We start from the raw sequence: 10,158 nt of genomic DNA on the forward strand, positions 1-10,158 counted from the left end.
GATTCACCATCATATCGCTGACGTATATTCCTCCACATTTCAGGGAAACAAGTTAGCACATGTAGCAAGGAATTAGAGTCACTCATGGAGTTAGATGCTCGCTATATGAAGATGGCTAAGTTTATAATTATTAAAATTTTGAAAACAAGATTAAACAAGATTTGTAAATTAAACACTTGGGTATTTATTATCCGAGAAAGTTTTTAAAATAAAATAATATTTTATTATAACCAAATACTTCCGCCAAATAACCCGTAACTCTGATATATTTACAAAACAGGTACCAACTATTGGTCACGCTTCTAATCCCTAAGTTGGAATGTGATAGTTGTGTATCAATGTTATGTTCCTAATATCGATTGGAAATTGGCGAAGCCCGTAGTATTAATGAATTTGAGAGTCCCACGCAACTGAAATACATGTTGACTGTTTATAGCGTTGCAAATGGTCACCCATTAGTTGTGACATCCCACATCGATTGGGAAGGAGAACTATGCCTTCATTATAAGGAGGTGGATACCTTCCCCATCATAACGCGTTTTGGGCGCTTAATGGTAGTGGATGAGAGGAGAATTCCACAGTTAAGTGTAACATCCCGAAATTTCAAGTAATAATATTTTACATTGATTTGTTATGGCGGAAAAGTTTACTTGAGATATGAGATAGTAAATAAATAATAAAATAACAAATAAGAAGGAAAGATAAGTAGGCAAATTAGATGGGATTAATGATGGACTAAAAAAGGATAGATGGGCCTTAGGTTCATGGGCTTAAGGGAGTATAAATACCCCCTTAAACCCTAAATCTTTCAATTTCCATCCATCTTATTCTCTACACACCTTAAAACACACACTTAAGCCTAATACACCTCCCATAGCCGCCTGCCACCATCCAACCTTAAACCGATCATAGCAACGTTAGACCTTCGATCATACGAGCAAGATAGCAAGTCCAAGACCACGTATCATGCTAGCCGTGACCTTACAAACGGCTAAAGGTATGTTCTTGATCTTAAAGGTTACGTTTTTATGAACGAATAATCATGAAACTCAAACCTAGAATAGATCGGGTCTAGATAAATCATAAAGTTGCAAACTTGACGCTTAGAATGGACTTAACAAACTTATAGTTAAGAACGGTTCATCAAGAAAACCCTAGATTTAGCTTAATGGACGTTTTTATGCTTAAAGGTTCAAGCTTTATGCTAGAAACGGGTTAGATCTTGGCAATGGGGTGATAACGAAGTTAAACGGTTAAGGAGGTTGGGATTTAGGCGATTAAAAGTGTAATCATGGACCATAAACCGTTATTTGAGCTTATAATGGATTTTTATAATAAGAAATCTGAGCTGAAAGCATCAGACAAACGGTTCTCGGACCTGAGCCTCCATATGGGTTCTCGGTCAATGCGAGAACTCGGTCAACGAGGGTTCTCGGTGACCGAAGGTTCTCGGTCAACCCACGTTCTCGGCCAAATAGGGGATTTCGGTCAACACGAGATCTCGGTCAAACCTGAGTTCTCGGTCAGACCATAGTTCTCGGTCAGGATGGGTTCTCGGTCATGAGCTGGGTTCTCTGCCAAGAGTTCTCGGCTGGCCAGTTCTCTGTTGGGTTTTGGGCCTAAATCCAGTTGGGCCCTGGTACCATAATGGACAGTTGGGCTAAGCCCATATCTAATATAAAGCAAACAGGCCCATTATCTTAGGCTTAGCAAACAAGCCCAACTTAGAAAATAATTTAAAATGTTATTGGAAAATGTGTTACGACAGTTATGAAAATAAAATTTTTCCAAGCTGACATGGCAACTTAACCCCAGCCAGGGGCTCTGCCCCTTGGACCCTGCTAGGGGCTACCGCCCCTAGAACCCCGCTGCCAGGGGCGCTGCCCCCGGACCCCCGTTCGTTGAGGGCAATAATTAAACTAGAAACGCAATATGGGTAGTGATAGTTAAATTGATACGTGTAATTGTTATACAGTTAGTCGTGCACAACTCAAGAAAGGGATAACCATAAACGGTGAACGTAACCGCATGCAGGTGAGTTTCTAGCCCCATTTCCTTGTTATGTTTTTGGGGCTGTGTGCATACTCGATGTGATAGTTAATACACTTACCTTAACTGGTAAGTGTATGCCTTGCATGGTTTATATGTTATGTATGTATATCTAAAATGTGAATAAAAGCTTGTCGGTACGTGAACGATCTTCAGATATTGCACGTGCTATCAAGGGAGGTAGTTATATAATAGATGAATGCGTATGATAGATATATGTACAATATACAAATATGTATGAATGATTAAAGAAAGTATGTATCTTATGGGTATGTAAAGACAGTATGCACGAAGATGAAGAAAGATGGATCAGACCCTAACAATATCTGAGATAGAGAGAAAGAGATCAGACCCTAATAATATCTGAGATAGAGAAGTAAAAAGGGATCAGACCCTAATAATATCTGAGATAGACAAGTAAGGGATCAGACCCTAATAATATCTGAGATAGACAAAGAAAAGAGGGATCAGACCCTAATAATATCTGAAATAGAAAAGGAAGGGATCGGACCCTATTAATATCCGAGATAGAAAAGAACAGTAATGTATATAGTATGAAAGTAATAAAGTATGAACGTATGCATGAACTTATGTAATGAAAGTAAATTAGTAAAGTAATTATTATGTATCTTCGGATGCATAATGGAAGGTAAGAGTATGTATTGTATATTTTGTGATTAACTAGAACTCACTCAGCGTTGCTGACTTTTAGTATACACGCAGGTGAGTAGAATGAGGCAATTCGATTGATGAGGACACATGGCATCGAATTGAAAACACTGGCGTCTCAAGGAAATGTTATGATTTTTTAAAGACTATGTTTTGTTTTTAAACGACTATGAATGTTTGATAAGACCAGATTTGAAAGTTATGTAGTGTTTTATGGTTGAAGTTTTATATTCCGCGTAAAGTTTTAATTAACTCTGATATTTAGAACTGTGTTCATGAGTAAATCCAACACCAAATGTAGGGCACCGGTAACGGGGCCTTACATTAAGCGACCTCAGGTGGGAGTAGTATGAGGATGGGTGACCACCTGGGCAACCAAAAGCAAATCCGTGAGGCGATGGTGGTATGTCCCGGCCAAAGCGGACAACATTATGGTGTGCTGGTAGCTGGGCTGTTACATTAGTGTTCACGGTAAACGTCCATAATAGGTTGTTAGTAAGATGTGGGACCGAATAAATTGAAGACGACGGGAAGGGGGGAGAAAGAAAGTGTGGATGTGTCCATTTAGTCTTTGGGCCTCTAGGATTAGTGGGGAGATTCTTTTCAAATAAAAATACTAAATGATAAGCATACATGCTAAAGGAAGTTTGTTTTGGGTTCGCTTGTTCCATATACTTGGATCGCAAAACGATATTCCAAGCAAATAATTAAAAATCTCGAAATCAGTTATAGGAAAATACAAGAAGATATCATGAAAAAAATACCAATGCAAAGTGAGCCCCGACCAATGTGGTAGAGCAAAAGACAAATATTGGATATGCAAGACTTTCATATTATCAAGCTAAGATATTAGAAACAAACCCGAGGAGTACTGTGAGGATGGTCGTGGAAACGATGCCAAATGGAGGTATTTATTTTAGTAGTTACTTTAGTTGTTTTAAATTTGTTAAAGATGGTTGGATCAATGGTTGTAGGAAAGTTATATGTTTAGATGGATGTTTTCTGAAAAATCATGGTCAATTATCTCGGCTGTTGGAGGAGACGCCAATAATCATATGTTTCCTTTAGATTGAAGACGACGGAAAACTTTAATTTTTCCTTTTGTGGAGAACAAGGAAAATTGGAAACAGTTTCTTAATTTATTGCGGGATGACATTGAAATGGAAGGTGGACTTGGACTAACTTTAATTTCCGATCAACATAAGGTATTTTGTAATTATCACACACCTATCTATTTGTTGTTATTTATAACTTATATGTTATGTTTTTGTTATTGATTAGGTAATTATAGAAGCTGTAAAGGATGCATTTCCAAGTGCTGAGCACATGTAATGTACAAGACACATTTATGTTAACTTTATAAATAAATTTTATGGCCTTCAATCTACAAATTTGTTTGGGGCTGCTTCAAAGTCTACTAGTATGGTTTGAAATTCATATTGAAGAGGTGAAAACCAGTAGCAAAGGTGTGTATGATCATCTTATGGAAATAAATCCGATTATATGGTCAAGAGCATATATTGAAGTTGGTAGGGCATGTGATACATTCGAGAATGGAATGAGTGAAAGCTTTAATTCACGCATACGAATCGCATGAAGGAAGCCCATTATCAGAATGTTAGAAGATATTAGAAGATTTGTGATGCGTAGAATGTTCTTAATGACGAAAAAATCGAAAAGATTTGAACATGAAGTATGCCCTATAATTAGAAAAAAAGAAACAAAGGTAATGGTTATATTTTTATCTTGTTATGAATTTTAATAGACTTTTGGGTTGATAACACAAGCATTATGAAATTATTCTAAGCGGTAATGACATATTTGAAGTATAGAGTGAAAAAATGCATATGTAGTGAAGATTCGGGAACAAACTTGCATGTGCAGATCATGGAAATTGTCAGGCATACGGTAGCCGCTTTAGGGTTCATCAACATAAACCCAGAAACTTATGTCAACAACTAGTTTACAAAAGACATGTTTAAGGAAGCATATAGACATCCTATCAAACCGTTGAAGGGAAGTATGCATCGGCCTAAAACAGATGATATTAAACCCCTACCTCCAAAAGTAAGACGAATACCCAGTAGACCGACAATAAAAAGGAAAAGGGTCCCTTTAGAGAAAGAAAAAAAGAACAGAAAGGTTGAAACTGCAAGGAAAATGACTTATCAAGACTGCAAAGAAACTGGACATAACATCAGATCTTGGATCTTGCACGAAGGAGAAAAAAGATCCACAACCAAAGGTGACAAGAGCAAATGTAGAAATAAAAAAGCAGAGTTAAGAAGTGTGACCCACGACCACGAGGGGGTAGAGTATGTGAGTTTACCTGGGTGGGCACATTTTTAGTGTATTTCGTCTATGTTTGTGGGGTGTTTTGGTGTATTTTGACCCATTTGGGCGTATCCGAATCGTTTGGATTTGTTTTGGTTTATTTTGACATGTTAAGGTTTTTGGTGTGTTTTGATCGTTTGAACATTCAAGATTTTTTTGTATAGTTTGACATGGTAAAATTGAAATTTTATCATTTTTTAGTCATAATCTTGTATAACAATATACTTAAAAGGATTGTAAGTTTTCTGATTTTTGTTAAAAATTTGGTAAGTTTTAAAAAAGGCTGTAATATTTATAAAGAAAGTGGTGGTTTTTTGCAATTTTCAAAAATAACTTTGAACATTTTTGCATTTTTTTTTAAAAAAATCACAGTTTATTGCAATTTTTTAAACTTTTTTTTTTGCAAATTTTCGAAATTTTAGAGTTAAATTTCGCAATTTTAACTAATTTTCGCAACCTTTAAAAGTTATTATGCAAAGTCAAAATATTAAAAAATAAAAAAAAACTTATATTACATGCTATCCTGATAAAATATCTATGAGTTGAACAAAAATAAAACTTCAATTACCTGATTGAAATAAAAGATTTTATAAATGACCTTGAAAAAACTTTCAAACTTATTGAGTACTAATATAGATTCATTTTGACTTTCAAACTTATTGAGTAATAATATAGATTCATTTTGAAGTAGTGTCAAGTATTCGGTTTACCTAAACGAGTCCAGATGGGTTAATAGATTGTCAATATGTCACAATTCAAACAGCCTTCCACAGGTTGCAATAAATAGGTTGGTAGGTTAATGTAAAATTTTTTACTATTAATTTATTCTAGTAGTAAACAGGTTAAAAACTGTAAATAAACATTAAACAGGAAAATTTAAATACAATCTGGTTCACAAAATAGGTTAGATAAACATCAAACTTGATTTGTGTTACCGTAATTTTTTAGGAATGAGATAGTATTGGGGGTAAGTAGTACTAGACGATGACAGTTGAAAACGTAAAAGAATAAGTTAAAAGATACAAAACAAGAATAAGTAAAGAAACATGATTTGACATGAAAAATAAAAACATTAAAGTATAAAAGCCACTCTGGTGCAAAATTTCAACCATCATTGGCCTTTTGTTGTCTATGGTTGCTCGCTAGACTCCTGGGCTGCAGGACCGGGTCGACCCGGCCCAGCAGAAACCTTGACCATTGCAGGTCTAAGTAACCGTTCCCCGAGAACAAACCCTCGTCTAAACTCTTCTATAACAATGCCTTCACCGAACTCATTCGACTCTTCCCGTGCAATCGCCTCATGAACCTACATGACAAACAAACATTGCATACTAATAAGGAAAACCTATTAACTTTGATATTATTCGGCCCGTAAACGAACCGAACGTATACGAACATGGCATGTAGTCGTTTATTTAACTTTAACCAAACAAACGATCGAACATGAACACTTAGCTGAGCGGGTTTTTCTTTTTCATGCTTGTTAAGAAAATAAACGAGTTAGTGTTCGTGTTTGTTTGCTAAAACAGTGTAAACAAACAATTCATGAACATAAACAAATGAACATAACTAATATATATGAACAAATTTACCCGAGCTAAACCCAAACAGTGTAAACAAACAATTTATGAACGTAAAGTCGTAAACAAATGAACATAACTAAACATATATGAACGAATTACCCGAGCTAAACCCACTTAAAAAGTTAAAAGTAAATGTGAACAATGTGCTGAGTTATTAAAACAAGACTAATTTGTAATGGGTCAAAATTTTTAAATGAATACATAAACAAACAAACTTAAAACAAACGGAAACTAACAAACATAATTGAGACCAAACAAACAAACATAAAACAAATATAACAAAGCGAACGTAAATGGATGTTCACAAACCTAAATGAACAAACAAGATATGTGTTCATATCCGTTCGTTTAACCAAATGAACAAAGAAATTTGTTCATGTTTGCTCGTTTATTAACAAAAATAAACTACTCATCAAATGGTTCACTTAACTTTCAGTTTAAGCGAATAATTCAAACTAACTCTTCAAATTAACGAGTTTCTCTCTCTCGAATTTTCAATTGTCCTATTAATTCTTTATAACGAGCTTTATTTCTTTTTGACAAATAAGCCAGCAACCGTTGACGTTTTCCCAAAATTTTCCGCAGACCTCTCTGAGATGAATAGTCTTTTTTGTGCAATTCCAAATGTGAAGTAAGACTCCGTATCTTATCGGTGAAACTTTTTACTTGAAATTCAACAGATCCTTTGGCCTAGTTGAAATTCATACAATTTTTATTAAAAATGAAAAAAATAGTCAACCCAACCCTGTACGTTTGATCCTCTTAAAACTATTGTATTCGACATGTTACTACACTTGTAAACAGACCTAACCTAACAAGGCCTTGTTTGTGTTCATTAAGCTTTTCTCGAACCAAACAGTTCATGAACGCATAACCCTACAAAATTTTGTGTTCGTGATCATTCGTTAAAAAATGAAAATGAATTTGTTTGTGTCCATTCGTGTTTTTTCATTAACATTTTAAGCGAACACCAAAAAACTTAAGCAAACATAAACGAATACAAACTAACATAAAATGAGAGGAAACAAGATTGTGAGAACAAAATTAAAAATAAAAAGAGATTGGTTGATTAGCTAAAAAGATAAAAATATTATAAAGCCTTTAATGAACGAACGTAAACAAGCGAACATGAATGACATAAACGAAGGAACATTAATGAGCATAAACAAAAGTAAATAAACGAACATAAACAAAATCCTTATTGAACATTCACGAACTTAAAACAAACAAACAAACACGACCCCCGTTCATGTTCATTTATTAACTAATCGAACAAAATTCTTTTTCTTATGTTCGTTTGTTTCCTAAACACGTAAACGAATTTCCAGCTAACAGTTCACTAATAGTTCACCAAACGAACGAGACATGTGTTCATGTCTGTTCGTTTATAACTAAACGAACAAAACATAGTCGTTCGTTAGTTAAACCAACGAACGAAAATGAACTTCTCGTTAAACAGTTCACTAAACGTATGGTTCATTTACAGGCCTCTACTTCACATTCATACAATCCTTACTAAAGAAAGGTACAAAAAGCCAACCCAACCCAACCCGTTTGATTCTCTTAAAACTACTATTTTAAGAACCATGAAAGAAAATGTTAACTTACCGAAGGATCAAACGGTTTTCCAACTGTTGGTACAACCGCCACATGCAAACTCCTCATAATTTCCACAAATTGTTTATAAATCCCTTGATAACTCGCATCAATATTTTTCTCTTGTTCGGTTTCAAGCTTCAATTGTTGTTTTGCTCTTTCAAAATTATCAACCATTGGCAAAAGAGTCTCAATCACATCCCCTTGTGCATTACTTCTAACATTGACCCTCTCTTTCTCGGATCGTTTTCTAAAATTGTCAAAATCCGCTTGCAACCGAATGTATCTTTCTTTCCCAGTATTTGCTTCTTCTAACAAAGCAGTTACCTGCGCAAATAATTTGTTTTTCTCGGTTTCTATGTGGGATAATGTGGCCTCGACTTCGGTTGTGGTTGTTTCATCTTTGTTGATGATGGCTTGTTTGTAGAGTTGTAGTAAGGACATAACAGTCAATATGTTACCTTGATTTGTGTCGGTTTCAGAATCTTCTAGATTGTCTAATTGAGCCTCATGTTCACTTGTCTGCTCACAAATAGTATAAAAAATGGATTAGTTTGATTTTTCTCAACTTAAAAACAAAACTAACCATTAGGCAACTTGTAAGCAACTTAGCAATCTTCACAGGTGACTAGATTAATAAAACTATTGATCCAAAAAACAAATTGTGCCCATATAAAAAATCTCATTGATTTGCATAACCAAACAACAAACAAACGTACCGAGTAAAATTCCACCTACAACAGAGATATTGATAGGTTCACTTTTTTTGTTGAAGTTAAAAAAGAAAATTGTGAAAGGTATTTCGATATACTGAGTAATAGCCTGTATGCTAGACTTAAGAATACCTCACATAGTTTAGTACAAACCTTAACCTTAGACAATAAAAATGCAAACTTTATAAACAAGTGAATTTGAAAACTGAAGGATCCATATATAATAATACCTCCACAGTTGTATCCTTTGCTGTACTGAAGAACTTGATGCAACGGCAGTCGGTTTGAAAAGATCGAGAAAGAGATAAAATGGGTTTGGGTTGTTGACAAGATTGAAATTTGAGAGGGTTTTTGGGCACAAATTGTTGGGATTTGATGTGAAGAAGAAGAAGACGAGGAGGAGAATATTGATTGGCAAGAGGAAGTGCCGCCATGGCTCTACTTCTACTTCTTCTGGGGCTTTCCTCTCTGTTGAAAATTCAGATAGGGTAATGGGTTTTATGCACAACCGGTTTACTACCTTCTTTATTTATACCAATAGCTACCTGTGTGCTCGCGCGACCGAACCGGTGTTACCGACGACTGTACGCACACAATCAGGTGTCGGTGCGCACGTAACGCCGCATTGAACTCGTCTTGACCCGTAACCCGTTGCGCTTGACACTGTTCTAACATGAAATTCGTTATGACTTGACCCCTTTCAACCCAAACACGTCCCGACGCAAACCAAATTAACCTTTTTTGTATCGACCCATGACCCGAACGACTGAACCCGTCCGATTCGTTTGCCGGTCCTTAGTGGTAACAGCGTAACATGTTAAGTTTTTAAAATGAAAAAAATATCGCAATATCATACTCAAATTAAAGAGAATAAGATACTCGTTTTTATGGTATAATGTTTTAAAAAAAATATTATAATGTGAAAAGGTTATAAACGTTTAAAGATCGTCAGGGTTGTTGGTTTAAAATAGGTAAAGGGTATATATGTAACTATTATATAAATTAACAAAGGGAAAATTCTCAAAATAAGCGTTTATGAAAACGTTTTTTAGGTTTTAGGTGCCATTTGCTAGAAATTCTCAAAATAGGTATTATAATTTAGTCATGAAAAGTAGTTTGTATAATCAGTTAAAACTTGACAAGTGTCTTTAAACTGACCTTAACGAGCATATTTACTAACCATTTACTCGTCACGACTAAATAAGTTTTATGCC

At 35.0% G+C, this 10,158-nt stretch overlaps 1 protein-coding gene across 1 annotated transcript; it reads right to left on the bottom strand.

Annotated features, from left to right (window-relative positions):
- Positions 1 to 5,943: 5,943 nt before the first annotated feature.
- Positions 5,944 to 9,402, bottom strand: LOC143635299 (uncharacterized). Its single transcript, XM_077103164.1, has 3 exons — positions 9,175 to 9,402; positions 8,244 to 8,753; positions 5,944 to 6,358 (listed from the first exon to the last, which is right to left on the bottom strand). The coding sequence occupies exons 1-3, from the start codon at positions 9,376 to 9,378 to the stop codon at positions 6,182 to 6,184; spliced, it is 891 nt and encodes a 296-aa protein (XP_076959279.1). The 5' UTR covers positions 9,379 to 9,402; the 3' UTR covers positions 5,944 to 6,181.
- Between the last annotated feature and the right edge of the window lie 756 nt (positions 9,403 to 10,158).

The sequence above is a fragment of the Bidens hawaiensis genome, unplaced genomic scaffold (assembly GCF_021521415.1).
Source record: "Bidens hawaiensis isolate Kalapana, Puna unplaced genomic scaffold, B.hawaiensis_p1.1 tig00007427_1, whole genome shotgun sequence".
NCBI lineage: Eukaryota > Viridiplantae > Streptophyta > Magnoliopsida > Asterales > Asteraceae > Bidens > Bidens hawaiensis.